This window comes from Apis cerana, linkage group LG2, assembly GCF_029169275.1.
Source record: "Apis cerana isolate GH-2021 linkage group LG2, AcerK_1.0, whole genome shotgun sequence".
In the NCBI taxonomy this organism is placed as follows: domain Eukaryota; kingdom Metazoa; phylum Arthropoda; class Insecta; order Hymenoptera; family Apidae; genus Apis; species Apis cerana.
Window position 1 is genome coordinate 12,053,434 of NC_083853.1, and position 20,571 is coordinate 12,074,004.

At 41.0% G+C, this 20,571-nt stretch overlaps 1 protein-coding gene across 17 annotated transcripts in view; it reads left to right on the forward strand.

Moving 5' to 3' along the window:
- The window catches only part of LOC108002582 (MAP7 domain-containing protein 1), a 142,760-nt gene that overhangs the window by 10,261 nt on the left and 111,928 nt on the right, over positions 1–20,571 (forward strand). For 2 of the 17 annotated variants that reach the window (XM_062071220.1, XM_062071229.1), the window contains exon 1: positions 6,988–13,628. The exons of the other annotated variants lie outside the window; for them this stretch is intronic. In XM_062071220.1, coding sequence (XP_061927204.1) covers positions 13,571–13,628 — 58 coding nt within the window. In that variant the 5' untranslated portion in view covers positions 6,988–13,570. Of the gene's footprint in view, positions 1–6,987; positions 13,629–20,571 lie in introns of those variants that run through there. 17 annotated transcript variants of the gene reach the window in all.

The following is a 20,571-nucleotide window of genomic DNA, read 5'->3' on the forward strand; positions in this document are numbered from 1 at the left end:
ACGATAATTTAACGAAAGTATACGTGTATTTAAATCGATAAGAAAAAAAAAAAAAAAAAGAAAAACGAAGCGATCGTTCAATAAAAAACAACGCGATCGTATACGATCTTGGAATCATTCCGTTTCTTGCACGTGCTTCGACAATATTGGTAGAACGTTTAGCAAAAGTTGGCAAACAATTATCTCAATTGACGCGTCAATTTCGAGCCGAGTGTAAATCTACATCCAATTATACCTAGCTAAATACTTGAGAGACGAGGAAATTTTCGATACGTGTCCCAACAACGTGAAATTCCATCCAACTTCTGTTCTTCAACGTTCTAATCGTTCTTTAACGATTCAACGTGGCACGGTTAATCGCTATCGCAATCAGACTTTCTCTTAAATAGAAATAGAAACACGGAGAAAGAGAGAGAGAGAGAAGATAGATAGGTATTCGCGTATCCGTTGTACATTTTCGATATAGAATAAATCGATTTTGGTGCATGGTCTCTGGCGCTGCACGGCAATATTCGCGCGGTTATTTGCGTGAAACGCGCAACAAATTGCGCCTCTCTAGTTAGAAACATGCCAACTCGACGCGAAAATGCTCGTTCGTGCATTTTTATGTTATCATCTCTCGTGCATTCGTGCACCCTGTCTTCGTGATCCGTGACGAGACGTAACGAAACATTCCGAATCTCAAAGTCCAATCGAATTCGATTTCTTTGCGCCGTAATTCGCTTACACGCGATATATCGTGAAAAATACTCGATACATTGTGCACGGATATTGGATCCGGAAACTGAATAAATTCATTTCGATTTCGACTTCTCAAGCATACACACACACACACACATATATATATTTCCTGAGGGCATTCGCGTCTACATCGAAGCATAGCGTGAAATTAAAGCGAAGAATTGACACGCTGCATGATTTTACGATGTCTCGATGGCACCGCGTTAAAGGAAGATCCAAGATCCAGGGAAGATCATTCCGATCCATCTCGACTTGCGGAAATGCGCGGCGAATCTTAAAAAATCGTATCGTTTCTAGGATTCCTCTTCGCAATTCGAAATCGCGGTCACGATCGCGTAACGATTACCGATTAGCCTCTCTGTCCGAGATATAGTACACATAATAGAAAGCATGGTTATTATTAATTGGCGTTATTGAGCGTGTTTCCATTGCGTTTCTAATGGGCGAGACTTTCTACAGTTGTTCCGCGAGTAAAGCGGTTCAATCTTTATCGGATGCGATCATCCTAGATCGCACTAGATATTTCGCGATACGGCTCGATTAGTTAGTTATACCATAATTGTTTACCAGCTACATATAGTATCTATTATTAATCGTGGATTTCACAATTATTGTACGTGTTAATACATCTTGTCTAATTTCAGGTAAGAAAACACCATTTTCCAAATACGATGGTTCAAGTTTAACCGGCCTCATCGGCGGTGAGTTTAAATTATCCATCTCGCGAGAACAGAGAATTTTTCTTCTTCTTCTTATCTTCTCAACTAACGAGTTACAGTTGATTCCATTTTATAACCCGAGAGGAGGGATATAAGTTGGCGCGATTCTCTAATTAAAGTTTCATCCCCGTCGCTAACTTCTCGTTTCGACGTTTGTTTGTTTATGCTCACGAACGCGCGAACAAATTAATGCAATCATCGCGACGTAATGTAATATGCACGATTCGATACGATATCTTGCCGAGATTTCGTCGATCGATGATTTCGTCGTGAGAGAGAAAACCGTGCTTTAATCCCTCACCGATTGAACCTACGTTCTTTTCAGATACGCGTGTTTACATTTACGATTCGATCGCATCGATGAAAAGCAAGTCGGCTCCGTTTTCTTTCTTTCTTTTTTTTTTTTTACCTTCCGCTCCACACCGCCACCGTCTCTTTGATCGTTGATTATTATTGCTTCGGAGAAAGATAGAACGTTTAAAGCGGTTCTCCACCGTTTCAACGAGTTCCACGATGAAACGCAGCGAGATCGAGAGATACATAGTTTGGTTCCCATGCCGAGGACATTTCACCGGAGGATTAATTCCGTGGTCGACCGAGATAGGTAGATCGAAGCCGATTAGAGCGCGGAGGGGTTAACGAACGCAATTTGCGAGAACCTCGTTGCCGTTTTTTCCTCTTTCTCTCTCTCTCTCTTTCCAGGTTGAGGGATAGGCGTGTATACGCGATACGCGAACGCGTGACAGTTAGGCAAAAGGTTGGGGAAGGGTTAATTCCCCGGGAAAGTTTCTCACGATAGGAGGTGGTGCGGCCACCGTAGGTGCGTTTCTATCGCAGAATCCGTGCCGAGGAAAAACGGTACCGTGTTGCGGCCTGTTATCTCGGCCAATAATTTCTCGCGGTTATATTTGAACAGCTCCCACGTACCGATCCGTATCCTGTTTCTGACTCGATATCGATCCTGAAAATTGGAATCGAACCTCTCCCCGCTGATCAAGCCAATTCCAAAGCGAATTACGAGCGATGAAAATTAACGAATACCGCATAGGGATCGAATCTTAACGTTTAACCGATTGCATAGCTTCGAGCATAATCCAGTCGGAAATTAGGGTCGTTCAGAGGCATTGGAATACCTTGGAAAATCTGTAACTCACGGGCATTTCCGAGATTGGATTGATATTTACCTCGATACGATTCGAGCTTCATCTACGAAGAGACGAAGAGAAAGATGTAATAAAAGAAAGTCCGTGGAAGAAACCGTAGAAGAAAAGATAATAATTACGTACGATCTTATTAAAAGTTGTCGGTGAAACAGGAGCAAGTTGTACACATTGGCAAGAGAGACGCATTAAGTGGCGCAGCAAGCCGTTTCGGCTACTCGTTTACTATCCGCGAATAAAAAGAACTTTAATTATTTCTATTACTTCCATTTTGAATGCGGAGCTGGAGCTCACCGTGACGCGTGCGAAGGAAATCGACTCCCTGGAAGAAAGAGAGGGGAGGTGAATCGCCGATGGAATTCTTCAATTTCGTGGCAGAGAGGTATTAAACTTCCCGCGGAAACGATGAGCTTCCTTGAGCGTGTCCGACTAATTTTCTGAATCGTACCTCGTACCTCCGAGATAACGCGCTCGTTAAATTCCTTTTAATTGCTCGCCAAGCTCGTTTCCGAGGAATAAACTTTTCGCGCTTTTCCTCGAACGGCCGACGTTCGAACTTGATTTCGTGGGGGCGTGATTTTTTGAAACAGAATCACAGCAATGCACACTTCGTTTGTTTCTCCCCTTTTTGCTCGCTCTTATTTTCACTCAACGACACGTTGCAATAATTATAGGCACATCGTGAGTTAATTAGACGCTGTCTCTTTATACTCTAATTAGAGTGTAGATAGAAGATAGCGTTCGCCTTTAATAATCCCTCCTTTTCCAGATCCCGATCGAATGTCACTTATAATTCCAATTAACCTTCGATAAGTCGTTTCATCCAGGGGCATTACGTTTCAACTGTTCGTGTTTTGTTCCAACTTGCGTGCATCTAGAGATAATTCCTCCAAATTATTGCACGCCGTTTAATCACTTCTTTTCTTCGCCTCGTCCAACGTTCCCGATTGTTTTTTAATACCCGATAGTCTATCATGTGTCGAATCGGAGACAAAGGCTCATTGCTCGAGACATTTTAAAAATCTCGTTGCCGTTTGACGACGAGAGATCGATGTTGCCAGCCGGGTTGTTTAGCCGGTTAACAACGGTTAAATACGTTTCGATGAATTCGTGATCGGCTAGGTCGATAACGTTAAAACGACAGTAAGATACCTTTAATCGGTGTTCAAGACTCCGAAACCGCCCACGAATTTGCCTCGAAGACCCTCGAACCAGAACTATTCCGTAATCGTCCTTACCATCAACCATCATCAAATGGTGACAAATTGAAGGAAACGTGTAGAAAGGAGAGAGAACGAGAACGATCCTCGACCGGATCGTTATTAATTATTCAATAACTAGGATGGAACGCGATTATCTGGAACACTAAAGTTTCGTCAGCTCGAATGGCGAAATCGCAGAGGATCGCTAGTTTGTCGAAGAACGCGGTTTTACTCCTCTTTTATGCGTTGTCTCGTTCCTGTGCGAGACGAGGCGCGAGAGAGCCGGCGGTGTGTTCGCAATGATCGAAGCTCTTTCACGCGTCGACCGTAACGAATCCATTAGGAGTGGATCGCTGTTCGCGTTCGGTGGAAGACAGGAGGAAAGGCAGAGTAGACGACCTCGCCCACGTTCCATTACTCGATTACATAAACGTACGTAGAGTTCCGTAGAACGCGACGAGCCGGGTTACAAAAAGCCGGCCAACGCGGCGGCGTGTGGAGGCCAACGAATGTTAAATGCAAAGACCTACTTAACGTCAGCTGGGTGTGGGGACTGCCTCCGTCATCGGCACGATCCTTCAACTTGCGTATGACTCGTTGTCAATGAGCGACGTGTTAATTTACCTCGCGTTTCGTCCATGGCCTGATCCTCTATTTCGATTATTACCGATGCAGGGACATTTTCTTTACCTTCCATTCAAAATTAGTTCTACGGCATTTTTCAACAATATTCTTCAACAAGTACAAATGCGATAATATTTTACCGATGATGCCCACTGTGAGAATTCCACGGACGATCAAAGAAAATCACCCGACCGGTGATTCTTTTTTTACTCGTTTCGCGTTTGCTCGATCAAGTTAGCTACGAAATTAGCTCGTTATCTTCTTGTTCAGTTCTCCATGGTTTATTCTAGCGTGTTGTTGTAAATCGCTCACCGTTGATGCATATCGGGCGAACGTTAATCATTCAGACATTTGACAAACTTGCGTGCGATATTACGAGGCATATGTCGCGTGGAAGAAAAAAAAAGAAAAAGAAAAAGAAGGTCATGCAAGGTGCACACGAGAGTCGAGCGTTTGGCGAATGCAGCGTTAATTACTCGTCCGGATTCAAATTCCCTTTCGACTCGTTCGTCCAGTTTATGGGTGGTCTTCGGTGAGTTAGATGCGTCGTGTGTATCGTGTGTGTCGCGAGAGTAACTCGACACCTCTCGAGCGATCGTTCGATCTCGCGAAAAATTGAATCTCGTTTCCTTCAGGGGAGAGGAAAATTTCTCGAAGTCGGCGGACCAAAGTTCACAGTTTGCATTTTTATCGAGTTGTAACGCATATCGGTACAGGAAAACGAACAATAGATATAATTTAAATATAAAATTTTATTATATTGCCAGTTATATTTATATAATTATTAGTTATTTTATATTGGTTCTTTGAAAAAAAATTCAAAGATTTTTTTTTTTCATTTTACGTCGAGTCATTCTTGTATTATATATATCGTCGTTTACTCGTTGAAAATATTATCTATTAAATTAGTTACGAGCAGCATATGCTCGATAACGTATCGTATAAGTTCGAAATTTTATTTTCTTTGCTTGCATCGTTCGTTTGAAAAGTTGATAGTATTCGAGCGTGAATCGTTCGTACGTTTGGATAATCGAAATAATGAAATCATAGGGACGAGCGATCGAATGATTGAAACGCTGTAAACCAGGATACCCGATGACCCTGAAAATGGAATGCGGCCGGGCAAGTGTGACTCGACATTTGAGGATGTTAGATCGTTAATAGTACAACTATCGAATATGTCAAGATCACAGGTTTCGAGTTTCCTCTCCGTCTTTATTATTATAATTATTAAAAAAAAGAATTATTCCTTTACATCGTACTACTTAAATTTTAATCGTACGATAGATATAATATTATCTATTTCTCGATATTATTAATATCTTTCGCCGTTCTTCAAACTAATATTGAAAAAAGATGTTATTAGAACTCGCTGCACGGTTAAATTACGGATTATCGATGATTACGAAAAATTTTTGAGACCGGTTCGAAAAATTGTAAAAAACTTGGCCGTAATGATTCAATCAATGACGGTCAACGAAGCGTTACCCGTATCGGTTGATTCGTTCTTCTAAATTACCGTGTAATTGTCAGAAGTTTATTTTAAAAGGTATATTACGGTCAATTGAAATCTTTTATTGAATGATGAATTACGTGCCAGCGTAAAACGTGTCATTCTAATTAAAATCCTTACAGGGATCGATGGTCGTTGTATTATATTTGGAATCGATTACTTAGATATAGTGTTTTTTAGCGAAAAAAAGGGAAACAAAATAAAATAAATCCGAGCGAAAGATCTACCACCGTCGAATCACGAATCGATATGGAAAAATCGTTCGATATGATTATTGTCTAACGAATTGCCAATCGAATGGAATCGAGAATCTAGAAAATTATTAACATCATCGTATCGTATTAACATTAAGCAAATTACCGCGCGTAAAACAGTATCGAATATAAAGACGAAGAAGAAGAAGAAGAAGAAGAAAAAGGAAAAAGATAGAAAAAATAATGAAACTTCAACCGCGAGAATGACGTGTACGTGATAAAATGTTTCTGACTTACATAAGCGCGGAAATCGCGCATTACACTTACGTGTCGAGTCAGGACAGACACGAGGCAGGTAAAGACTCTCCGTTTGTCCGTCCGGTTCACCTTTGCTAGGACGGTCGGTGCTCTTCAAGGTCGAGGTGAAGGCCTCTCGTAACCCGTCGTCTCGGCACTCGGTCTAGGTCGTCGGACCGGATGGACGAACAGCGTTTTCACCGCATTGTTTTATCTTTTTTTGCGTAATTCGACGCTGATAATCCTTTCGATGATACGCACCCTAGTTTTTCTCGAACGATACGCATCGGATATTTCGAAATTGGTATTCGGCCGAGGAGATACTATCGTGCATTTCGTTTCTTCGCAGCAGACTTTCTAACATCTTTCATCCGTCTGTTTTATATTATCCGTTCTACGAAGTCTCAATTCTTCGTTTACCATTCAACATTATTTCTCACATGTGCATTTTCTTGCGTACATCCAATTTCTAGAATTATCGACGACTTCGCAATTATCGCAATTTCTTGTCGATGCGACGCGACTTTCGACAAGATTCTTTTTTTTTTTTTTTTTTTTTTAACAATTGATCGAAGATTTAAAAGTTATTCTATATAAGGAATAGATGGAATTGTGCATTAATCGTTTAAACGTATTTTAAACATATAGAGAGAGATAAATTTCCACGTCGATGATCTTATTACGATTGAATTACGAAACGTTAATCCTTGTCTTGTCTCTAATTCATATTGTATTAGTTTCTACCGTCTCACGTATTATATTTTTCCATCCGTGTTCGCGTTTATACATTTCCCTGTATTTATTTCACTCACGTTACGTATCATCCACGTCGAGTTATTCTAGTCGAGCGATTCCTCGATCTCGTTTACCAGAAACTTCGACGAGTTAACTTAGGTGATTCGTTGACGGTAAAATTTATGTTTCACCCGAACGTGCAACGAGAGAGAGAGAGAGAGGCAAGTATCGGATTATCTCGTATATCGGGGATCATAAAAAGATGGATTCTTTGTACGATGGAGATTATTGGCGCGCGAACCAAGATCTCCGGGTTAACAAAAGGTAATCGTGGCGAATTTGTTTTACGCGAGGAAGCTCGAAATAATCGCGGGAAATAAGTTTCCTCGATTGAATCAATTTTTACAATAACGATCGCGTGGCTGGTGCATTGTTTCATTCCAAGGACGTCTGTCGCTAACTCTGTTCCATTTTTCCATTCCGTCATCGACATACCGGATTTCTTTTCTCTTTTCTCTTTTTCTTCGCGAATTCGTCTTCACGGGTGGTTGGCTGGCGTCGTTCAGCGTTCATTCCACTCGATGAAAAAATTTCCGCTTGCCTCTCACCTATATGCATCGCGCGATTAAAAATAAAAGCCAGGTATTTAAGGAAAAACCCGATAATCGTTGCCGTTTGACATTCTTGGCTCGTTGGAGAATCGGTATCGATGAAATTCGTTGCCTGATCGAGGCAACAAGCCTCTCGACCTTTTCAAATTGCATTTCCACGAATAATAAATGGTTATCGCCATTATCGAGTAGCATTAAGGGATTATGAAACGTGGCGTTAAACTATGCAACGATATATCTAGCTAGCGGAGAAAGCGTCCAACTTCTTCGCGTCTCGCTCAGTCGGCTCTCGCGTTTAATTTATTCTGAAAATAGTTGACGAACGATCTCTCCGTGTCTCTTCTTTCCACGAATCGTAAACAGACGGGGCTCCCTCGCGCTCGATCGAGAGGGTTGTGTGCACAAGTGCGCGGCCATTCATAGAAATTTATGTTATATCGAATCCTTTCTCCTCCTCCTCCTCTTTCTTCTTCTTCTTCTTCTTCTTCTTTTCATTTTTTTCTCCTCCTCCTCTTCCTCTCCTCCTCCGCGAGAAATATCTAAGTAGTGATGAAAACCGGTTAGCACGCGTCAGAGCCAGTAGATCACTGTCGTGCGTTAAAGGTATTCTCGAGATTACGAATAATTTAAACGCGGTGTGTTTGTCTTCGTACTTTCACTTGGGCATTTTACCGTTACCAACCCTGGGGGGAAAAAATCGATTGGCGTGTTGCACGCGCGGTGTCCACGAAGCGAGATGATTTTTATCGACGGAAAAAACGACACAGCTGATCCGTTCCCCTAGAAACTTTGCCCGGCTTTGTCGATTTTTGCCTCGCGCACGAACGGAAGGGGGGGAGATCGGTTACAAGTATAGAGTTCTGGCTAATGATTCCGGGTCAATTAATGGATTTGCTAACACATCTGGCGCTTGGCAATTACATTATTCAGCGTAGCTTTTAACGCGGGCGAGAGATTAAATATAGGCCTGATTTCACAATGAACAACTAGTCGCGATAAGTACTTCTCTATCGTACACGGTAGAAATCTTGCTGGAAGAAACTCGATTCTTACAAAACTAGGACTATTTCGATGGTAATGAGTTATGTGTACTGTTCCTCTCGTTGGATACCGGTGTAGGAAGTTCGTTTAATTTAACACGCTCGCACGATGATAATACCGTTTTATGGAACATGTAAATCCACGATTATCTGGGTTATCGAAATTTCATTGCGTGTTAATTCCATTGGAGAAAAGCAACATCTGTCTGAGTGTTTCCGTTTCTGTGGCTCGCCTTGAACTTGTCCTCCTTATAACGAAAGATACATTGAGAGAGAGACGCGAAATTCGTGATAAAATTCCGAGAAATTCTCGGAGAAAAAAATTTCGGAGAGGAAATTGAAAAAATTTTTGTGGTTTTATTTTTTTTTTTTCCTCCAAGATGTTAAAATAAATTGAGAGAATACCTTAATTTATTTATTTTTTTTTACTCGTTTATCACAACTGTACGAGATGATACGTGCTATAAATAATATAACCTCGTGTGAATAACAATAATAAGAAAATATTCGTTCATCAAAAAATTTATTTTTGTATATATATAATAAATACTTCGTTAAATTTTTTTCTCGAGATTTTTTGAGAAATTTGAGATTGGAACTTTCGCCGAATCGACGCAAAGATTTGTCAATGATTTTTCAAGATTACGTAAATTCTTTCAAAAAATAAACATAGATTTTATCAAAGGAATTTCTCATAGAGCGATACATTCTTGAAATGTTTCGATATCTCCTTCGATTTTTATTTTTAGTTTAACGTTTAATTAACATTTTCCAACATCTATTTTATTCATTTTACGATAAGATAAGATAAAATGAAAGCAACGATTATCCAATCATAAAATTATTTCTATTATTATATCGAAAAATTATTATATACATTCGCGCGTGAAAAAGTATTTCGCGGCCAATTTTTTCAGAAGCAGCGAGGCGCTCGTTGAAAGGAATGTAGTCGGTGGGTCAGGTTCTGGAAAGCCCAGACGCGAAAATAGCCAACACGCGTTGCTTTTCACTGACATCGAGATTCGCCACCGTCCAAGAACCGTTTCAATCCGAGCGCGATTCCATGCTTCACTTTCCTGCAACGTACTTAGACGTTTTCAAGGTGCATTCGTAAAAAAAAACTTTCTTTTTCCAATCGACTATTCCCAATAAAAAAAATTACGCCATTTAAATTGATGATAATTACCTAACAAATTTTCTCTCGATTAATTAACATTTTCATCCAAGAGAATTAATCATCATAATTTTTTTTCAATAATAATTGTGCGGCTAGAATAACTTAACTATTCTCCAAACGTAAAGATCATCGACGTATGATATAGAAAATAAATTTGTCGAACAGAAACCGGGGAATTGGTTCGATCTATAATAACAATCTCTCTCTAGTCTTGTCTACATCGATCGACTTCACATCTATCAATCTCGAGAACCTAATATACACACACATATATAGATAAATCGTTGACAAACGAGCTCGATTCGTGACAGGACTTTGTAGAGATAATATAGGGTTAACGGGACTGGGAAAAACGATGGAAACTGGTGGTCAAGTTGCAACACCACGTAACATTAATAACGATTTACGAAGGATAATTATCTGGTCAAACGACTCCCATGGCGAAGGAAGCGCGCGCATTCTCCTCGCGCGCGATCGACGCTCCAATTCTTATTGTTCGTCTCTGGTCGATAGAGACGAGCTCGGTTTCGTTGCTCCGTTTTCTCTTTTCCTCGTCGCGCGAGGAAAGTATTTTTAAGAGGGACGATCGGAACGGAAGAAGAGCAGATGATCGGCCCGCGTTCCTCGCCACGGAGGAGATATTACCGGCGCGTGGAGCGCGCGAGCGCGTCCTCCGATATATTAAGGGCGTTCTCCAATATAACATAACGCGTAAAGCATCACGCGTTGCCATCCGCGAATACTATTTATCCGCGAGTTCCGCGTGTTTCTGCGAGACACCGTCCCCCCAACGAGACGTCCGGTCGGTGGGACAGGGCCGTGTCTGGGGACGCGTCGATGCGACGTTACGATGACGAGGAATGCCGGATTCTTGGTCGAGATTATGCACCACGCGCGTATATTTAGCACCCGGTGAACGATCCTCTCGGAATCTTGCTAGATAGAGACATTGCGAGATTTTCCACCTCTCGTCTAGATCCTGTCTCTCTTGTTAGGGGAGGAAGTTCAATCTTCTCGATACCATGGAAATAGAAACCTTTAGTCGTGCTCAGTCAGGTTTCTATCTTACCTGCCGCCATTCGAATTCTTTCTTCTCTCAGAGAAGCCTAATTCGTACCTCGTGTTGTACGTGTTTCGATTCATTTTCTTCTTCCTCGATCATCTTATCTACGAAGAAATTCGGCTTAATCTCCCACGATCACTTTTCACGCGGCCAATCCTTTTTTTAGCCCCGTTACCAACGCGAAGTTTTCGTTCGAAAACTGGGAGCCTCCTCTAACGCGAAGAAGGGGTTTCGAGGATTTTGCCACGACGATAATTATGCACCGGTCGAGCGAGCAGGTGCAATAAATTAGACGGACCAAATCCTCTCTCTCTCTTTCTCTTTGCACCCTTGGAATTCACCGTGTCCCTTCTGTTTTATTTATTTTTGCCGAGGACCGGGCGAAATCCTCGGTCTCCGCCGTAAAGCCGTAATTGCTCGTTCGATTCGAGCGTGCCTCCACCTCGTCTCTCGCACCCTTCCGCTTTTTACCGTCTTTTGTAATCGCGAGCGCAATTCCAATTTCTATTATTACCCTTTCTCCTACGATTGGATTGTTTTCAGTAGAGCGTGGATCGTTTTCTAGCGTGTAATAAACGGCGGGAGTGTATCGCGAGATAACGGTCGAGTGGAAAATTTATGCATACCCTTTAGAATGCTGCGATTGACACTGTCGGTATCCCGAAGGATAAGCTGTAAGTTGGAGCAGATAAACGCATAGAGATAAATGCATTGTTCGGCCGACGCGTTGTTGAAAGAGATTCGGATATTGTACGAGACGTGTCGTAACCTTGTTCTCCGCGTTAAGCGAAGCACTTCGATGTTATCGGTCGAACGATACCAACCTGGGACCACCTTGCTGTAAGCAGGAAGCATTGCTCGGAAGACAAACGAAGCAAGATCGCATCGGGAAATCGATGTTCCCTTCTCGTCCAATTTTCAATTTGCATATTTGCAATCGTATCGAACACGCTTGTATCGAAATTGGATTTCGCGGATTCTTTAGAGATCTCGAGAGCTAGGAGGGAATAATGGGAGGAAAAAAAAATGACGGCGAGTATATCTGCTTCGTAACGCGTGTAATCGATAACCGAGGGAATGGACAGTAATGGTACACGTTGGGACAGAGTGGATCGGCCCTATAAAAGGGAAGAACGCCGGGTACGTTCACCTCGTCTTACGTCTGTTCGCATGCTTTTATGGTGTTTCGCGTCTCCCCTCCCCTTATGGTATCTAGTTCTGCTAGCCTCCAGTTTTTTTATTCCATCCCCTTTCTCCCTCGATATTCACGTCCGCAAGGCCGCTCGTCCACATTTTCTTCGCACAAAGAAGAGAAATCCTGACCGATAGCAGAACGCAGAACGAGGGGAAACATCTCCACGAGATCTTTCTTCCGAAGCTGTATTCTTGGGTTGGTATTTTATCGGCGAGCCGGCGTTGCTTCGCGTCATTTTAAATTACAGTCCTAAGCCCTAAGCTTCCGCGAGTTACCGAGATGAAAGATTAGATTTCGAACGCGAGAGAGAGGTTAAAGTTGAAGAAAGAGGAGGGGGAAGGAATTGGATTTTTTTTAAAGTCATCTTGCGCGTTATCTCGCCAATAGCCGTGGGATGAGGATCGAGGCGAAATTCACATATATAGCGATCGCCATTGATTCGCGGAGAAAGATCCATCTCGAAGCTGCGAAGTCGAATCTAAATCGATCGATCGACGCGGTCAGCGTCGTGTTTCGAGGTCTCAGGGGTGTATTTACCAAGCCTTCTCGCGTATACGGATTAATCCTAAAAGTAAAACTCTCATCGAGGTTAATGTTGCTTTTGCACGCTCGATTGTTCGCGCCCCCTTTGAATTCCAACTCTTCTATATCGTATCGGATCTCCGGGGAAACCTTTCGACAATGTGGATTGTCGACAGGCGCGTCCTTTAATCGATACGATCGGATCGATTCGCGAAAGGTTGGCAATGGTGGCGGAAAGGAAGAAAATCGATCGGCTACGCTATACGCCACCGAAGATCTTATTGACGTCACAAAAATGGCGACACCCGTTACGTTTATTAAAGGTATAAACCCGTACGATATAAAAGCGACACGAAACGAAGCCGTCAAGGTCCTCATGGCTGCCGCATGGCGGCCGAACAACCCTCGGCAACACCATCTTCCGGTTTCCCATACGAAGCTGCCGGCCACCGCCGTGGAAACGGAGAAAACCAACCACCCACCGATGTGTCTATCGACCACAGACGCCATTTGCCGGCGCCGTGCTCCGTCGCGACGCCAAGTTCACTGCGCTCCCCCTTTCGACTGCCAGCCGGACTGTGTGTGTTTCCACGCACGAACCGCGACACGACCTCCACGCCTCGGTTCATTCTCGAAAAAGAAAAAAAAAAGGAAAAAAAAAAAAGAAAAAGAAAGAAAGAAACGAGAGAAAAAGAAAAAAATCTCGTTTCCTCCCGGATTTCCAACTGAATTTTTCTCTCTTCGCTCTGACTCGTGGTTGAGAATCGTCGGCGCAGGATGTGGTGTTGTAAAAGACTCGATTACTCCGATTGGCCTGTCACTACCATCGTTCGAGGTAACGCTTCCTTTTTGCACGTCGCTAATTTTCGATACTTCTTCCCGCACTCGACAACTCGCATTGTCCGAGGCGGGGGCTTTTCACCACCGCTTTTTTCTTTCTTTCTCGATTTCCATCCACCACTTTTTTCTTATCTCTGCCCAAATTAATTTGTTCGATCCGCGTTGCTATCGCAACGGAATTTTGCCCGACCGACCCATCCAATTTTTTATGATTTTGGGTCAAACGTGTTCTTCGCACCGATCCCTTTCGTTTTCCCAGTCCCGTTTCGTATCGTATCGTTGGAGAAGCTTTTCACGAACGCTTCAGCTTTTACGCTGTTTCTATGCTGTTGCTATTATTGTTCAGTTCGGTCAAAGTCGCGTATCTAGGATAAGTTCTAGGAAAGTCTATGCGGACTTGTCGGTCGATGGGCTATTTTACTAATCGCACATAGCATATACGATACGATAATACAATCAGTGAATAATATTAAGGAAATAGGAGTCGATGTAATTTGAAAAAAAAAAAGAACGTTTCGAAAACGTTTCGAATTAGCGGTGTTTTATCGATCGAAGGAAACAGCTATACGCAGGCTAAGAGAACGCAAGAGAAAGAAAAAAAAAGAAAAGAAGCAAATTGTTCGATAGGTAAAAACTTAATAAAACTCCGTTCGATCTTGCGGCAGACGAAGCCCTACGTTAGAAAACGTTTAGTTGATCGCATCGTTCGGCCTAATTGCTTATACGATTTAATCCCACTTGTGATGCAACCAACATCCGTGTCTTTGTGCCGTGTCGTATCGTGGCTCTTCGAATATTCCATCGTTATTGGTCGAAATTCGAGCGCGATACGTATATCTTAATTCGAATGCGCGTCGTTTACGCGAATAATAATAATTTTCGTACGTAGAAAAATTTGTGTTTTTACCATTCATGAGTTCTCGCCGCATAGAAATCATCTCGAGTAGATCAAGGAATTTTCTTTTGTGCTCGAAGATACGGATATAGAAATGTAAATGTAATATTTTGATTTCTGCTTATTTCCAATTGTAATAAATAAATTCGATACGTACGATATAAAATTAAAATTCGACGTTATATATTCTTTCGAGTTTCTTTTCGATTTTATTGATATTAAAATATTCTTGTTTTTTCGCGATGCATATTTCATATACTTTTTTTTATCGAGTATCACGCTTTACAAAAATTTTTTTTGAAAATTCCTCCTGTAAAAAATGGAAACTTTAACGAATCCAGGAGGAACGGTCGAAACGAAACGACGTTCAACGGCGAGCATCTCGAAGCACAGCCACCGGATTTAAATCCACGAAACATCTGGGATGTCTTTTGGTTGCTGTGTCGTTTTACGACTCGTCGAAAAGAAAAACAACGGGCCAATGGATGCATATTGCACAGTCATTGCCCTGAGTCAGCGTTCAACGTTTGACGCAGGAACGGTTGAGCTCGATGCCAATTTTTCAAGAATTTCAACTTCTTTTCCGCATAGACGGAATTATTTTCTCTTTCCATTGTTCCATAGCATTAATAAATTGTTAGGTTTCTCTACGATGTGATCGATTCATAGTTTTTTCTTTTTTTTTTCTTCCCTTTTTTCGGTTAAGAGCAATTGGCGATAAAAAACGAAACACGTATATGTATCGATCGGTCGCCTTGCAAATTTGAAGTGACTCACTGTGCTTTACGTTCACAATAATGTGACGCGTGTTATTGAGATATTAAATTGACATACTTCTGGATATCCACCAGTGGTCAATTACATCGGACGTGACCGGTTGCATCAGGCGTAATTGGATGAAGACGTACCTTGGAGTCGACAAGTCTCGAGACGCTCGTGTTAAAAAATGTTCTCGAGTTTCTCCCTTCGTTTCCATGCGAATGTTTTCGCTTCTAGAATGCTTGAGAAAGCTTCAGAGACGAATATCGCCGATTGACGAGATAACAGGGAAATATTCTTGAAATATTTGTGCATGAAAATCATCAAATTCAAATAGAAGATTTGAAATTTGGCATCTGTTCAAAATGGGACGTGGGATGTGAAATTATGCGACGATTCGCTACGCGTCGATGTTGAACGAATTCGGATCTCGCTTTTCTCCTTGTTCCCATTCTCGATGTGTAATACCCTTCGGAAAGAAAGAAAAAGGAAAAATTTTATAGCCCGAGGATGGATTATGCGCGGAGTGTTAAAATGGTCGTTGAACGTATAGCTGGACGGGCAAAAATATACATTGTGTAGGAACGAAGGCTTTCCATTGATTCGCAGTATGGTGAATCCTCGCGGTGCGGTTCGCGTGGAGGGGAAAAAAAAAAAAGCTGCGGTAAAAATAACGACTTCCGTTACGAGCCAACAACAGTATTTGGCACGCCAGTGACGTCATGTCCGTCGTCTGAAGGCGATGCCGTTTTTCACGCTTGGCACGTTTTATTTTTAACCGGTGAACGATGTGTGGCGCCACTTGTCCACCGTTCAAACGCGTCTTGTTTAAATAAAAGTTTATCATTATATAATGTAAATTATTACGTATATTAAGTAAATGGTAATTTAAAAAGAAATATGCTTTTGGATTTGTAATAGCAATTTGTAATTTCCAAGTCAAATATGCTTTAAGATCTGTAGAAGTTATAAAATTATTGACAAACATCGATAATTATTTATTTCGATGTTAATTATATTCCAACAATTTTTTCCTTCGACTCGATTCTATTCAACTTATCCCTCGCATCCATTTCATTTACGAATCTTGATCTTCGGCCGAATCGTTCTCCTTCCCTCGTTCTATGGTGAAATCTTTATCACGTACAAGATATTGTTGCCCACGTGTTTCAACCACGGACTCTTTGAGAACGGACTTTACAAGGTTTCTATGCAGATATCCCCGCATGTCCGCCTACGGTGCAGCGTTCTATTCATTGTACGCGTCTCGTTGCGTATACACGATCGATAGATTTCTTCGACCCCATGCTACGACCTGTAGAATCGCCTATGGGATATCCCATTTTCCAAATAATTATTAACGATTATTATGGAATTGTTATCTTATTATTGAAATTAAAATAATTTACCATTTTTTTTACCATATAATATATTTAATTATTATTATTTACTACTGTTATTTTATTATTATATTTTATATTATATTATCTTGTCTATTATATATATCTTATTTTATTCAAATATTTTTAAATTTTGATTTAATCTTTAAATATTTCCACTAAAATTAAAAAAAAAGTGCAAAAATTACGATTTTTTATTTATAACCATCACAGTTAAACATTTCCATCATTTATCTTTTCTATATATTTTCATTTTCCTCTCTTGTAAAAGTCAACAATTTTACTATTACTCAATTTTATTATTGAGATATTTTTTAAATTTTTAATCAAATCTTTAAACATTTCCATCGGTTAAAAAAGAATGCTGAAAATGCGATTTTTTGTTTAATCATTTCGCAGTTAAGCATTTCCATCATTTATATTTTCTGTATATTTTCATTTTCTCTTATAAAAATCAACTATAATTCCACTATTTTTCTACTCCCGTGAGACTGATTAAAAACTGAGCTTTTCATCGATCGTTTCATCGATCATTTTTCATAGGTTTCATTTTTTCGAGTACGTACGCAAAAAACAAAGAGAAATGGAAACGTTTCAAAGATACGATTCGCAAAGAAAAATGGAACATATTGGACGGTGTGTAAGTTCACGAAACGATGTCGGATAGATCGATCGGACGAGTTGAGTTCAACGTCTGTCTCGTGCCTGTTCACGTAATAACAATTATGTCGTGACAAAGGCGAAAAGGAGGTTAATGGTAGAACGATCTTGGAAGCGTCGATCGGCACACTATTCGTGTTAACTCACGATCGATCGAGAAGGTCATGATCGATCCTTCCATTCCGATCATTTATGGCGATCATCGATCGTTGATGACCGCTAATCGATAATCGCGTTGAAAATGTTATGCTCTCTCGTATTAACTCCAACAGTTCTCTCTCTTTCTCTCTCATAATCTCTCTATAAATCATTAAAGATTGTAATTATTACCGATTTCCGATCGATAGACGTTGTATCGATAGTTAATTTTCATCGGTATCGGATTTTAATCAAATACGTTCCTCGAACGAGATTACCTGAGATTCCAAGAAATAATTATTAATAACACGCGCATTTTCTATTTTCCATAATTTTTCATTCGTTAAGTGAAGATAGAAAATTTATTTGATATAAATACGAAGCAACGAATAGAAATAGAATCGTTCGTTTGGAAGAATTATAGGAAGGAAGGATGTTAAGAATGCGTGATTGTAAAAATTATGTCTCATTATCGTTCCGTTTCTTTCTCGTTCCGCAAATTTAGTGGTAGCAATCGATCGAACGATATAACCCACGCGTGTTTCATTCAGTCGGAACAATTTCTCAAAGTACACACTCATGGATATCGAATTGAATGTCGTTTCGAAAGCCGGGATAATGATACGGTTCGGTGAAACACGAGGAAAGAGTGGAAAGCCGTACGTACACGTATCTCGATATGTGGCGCGCTCTCATGATAAGTGCATAAGTTGGTACGTCTGGTCGGGCAGAGCAGATGAAAGGTCCTGTCTAACGCGTAATTGTGCGGTTAACGGAGACGTCTCGACCGGTTTGTAATTATACCGCTAATGAGTAAGATCGCCACTCTAAGGTTTTCGATCGCTTCCTTCCTTTCGTCGCAATCTGTCGCAATTTGTTCGTCGAACCGCCGTGCGCGCGTCCCGTACGTAAAATCTCGACCATCCCGAGAACGGGGCCGTAATCTTCACGTTTCCCTTAATCTTTAATAATAAATTCTATTTTAAGAAGTTGTCGATTTTAAAAGAATACAATTTTTTTTTAATTTTCGACTCTTTTTACGCGTTTTTTATGACGTCATCCATCTTCGCATGCTAGGTAATAAATTTTAACGATTCGTAGACTAAAGTCGAATCCACTAGTAAACAGGAATTCAATGATATGGTTGAATGTCATAGTGTAAAGGTTAATTTGGGCCTGTCGTAGATTCAATTTCCACCTTGAAATTTACTTTATCTTCATTTCGTACTTTATCTTCGTGTTTTACTAATATGCTTTGTTTAATAGCGGATGTTTGGACCTTGATTTTTAACTATTATAGAATCAAGTACCGGATGAGCATTACAGAGGTCTGTAAAATTTCTACGTTGACGATGTTGTAAACCGGTAAACGCAAATGCGACTTGGTCGTTAAATTATGCAGACGCAAGAATTTCCGATAGGAAACAACCAAAAGCACTCGGTGTTCGTTTTGTACAATCGGCCTTGCAAAATGGCAGCGAGATTATGGTTAATTAGCTGACCTCGGGAACAAGAGGTCGTTGCAATCAGACATGAGTCACGATCCTGACAATAATCGTTAGAAGGAACAGCAGACAATCTCAACAACGTTAATCTTTAGCATATTTCATTCTTATTTTCACGTCGTTTCCTTATGTATACGATGAAACTCGATTTTTAATCGTTCCTCGGTTAAACCGACGGGAGAGTCGCGTAACTCATTCCTTAATGTCTGTCTAATTAAAATAGCGATCGTGCCCGACACTCTATTATGGATATTATTGTCAAGAGGGGGAAAGCTTTAATCGCGCGCGTAAATCAACCCGTTGGCGACAACGCGCCAACTCTCCTAGGACCTCCTCCTTCCTTCTAAATATTTTCGAAAGTGAAGAAAGAAAAAGGTCAATCCGTAGTTAATTCTAAGGATCGTGTCGAGCCGCGGTTGTTGCGTTCGTGCCTCTGTTTTACAACCATTAATTATCACCTTGCATTACGTTTCGCTCCTTCTTTTCGTTCCTCTTTCTCTTTGCTTTGTCACGCGTTTTGCATCTATTGTGCAGTCACCATTGCGAATAATTGCTCCCCCAACTTGCCTCGAGGTATTAGAATTCGCCTCTCGTCCTCTCGCGACTTAACGTTAGGTAATACCCGCGACTAACTGTCGCCGTTGTTAACTTTGCGCGTTTATCAGATCGTTTCTTCTTTTCTCGCTGAATTGGTTGTGAAATTGAGTTTCCTTTCCTTTTTTTCTTCTTCTTCTTTTTTTTTGTCGAAACGCGTCAACACTTTACGATTTTACGAGAAATTATTATTAAACCGAAGAGAAGAAGCAAAGCGATACGAGAATAACGTCTAATGAAATTTCGAATCAATTTAATTACGCGTAACCACGTTGTATCATTGCTACTTTACATTATTGCTGTTTCAATTTAGTATCGGTGTGGTGTTCGTTTGCCCATGTTGGCTATTAGAGGGAAACGTCAGTTACTAAATCCACAACCGGGTCACTCCGCGGACGTAATACCAGAGTTAACAGATTTAATCATAGAACAGTAAATGGAGCGGCGTCGAGCTGCGTTAGGAATTCCATTCTCTAACTTCGTTCAGAATTCATAATCCTTCGTTAAGAAGCATACATTCTATTCGAGCTCTGTGGAAACTACGTATTTCGAACTGAATTAAAAAAAAAAAAAATGCACGCGTCATTTATTTCCACGAAGTTTTTTAATTTTGGATATCGAAACTCGTCGAACTTCGTCATCGCATGAACTCGACCCTGTTCTAAACGCTTTCGTTTTGGCCGGGAGGTAAACAAAAGCACGATGAATCGAACGTCGAGTGTCTTCGTGGCACGGGTGCAGTGTGGAGGAATAGGATAAACGAAGGGAACGCGAATCTCGCGCAGCATGTAAGTTCTAATTTTACGTACGGATGGGTCGTCTTTCTCGATTTCACCCAACAGCGGTCGCTCTAAAAGCGGCCTTCTGGACAGAGATGCGATGGCGCGCCACGTTATTCAAATATGTTGGCGAGTTCGCGTTCTTTCTACCGTAACATCCGTGGCGTTGTGTACAACAATCGAGTTACGCCATCGAGGTAAAGGATCT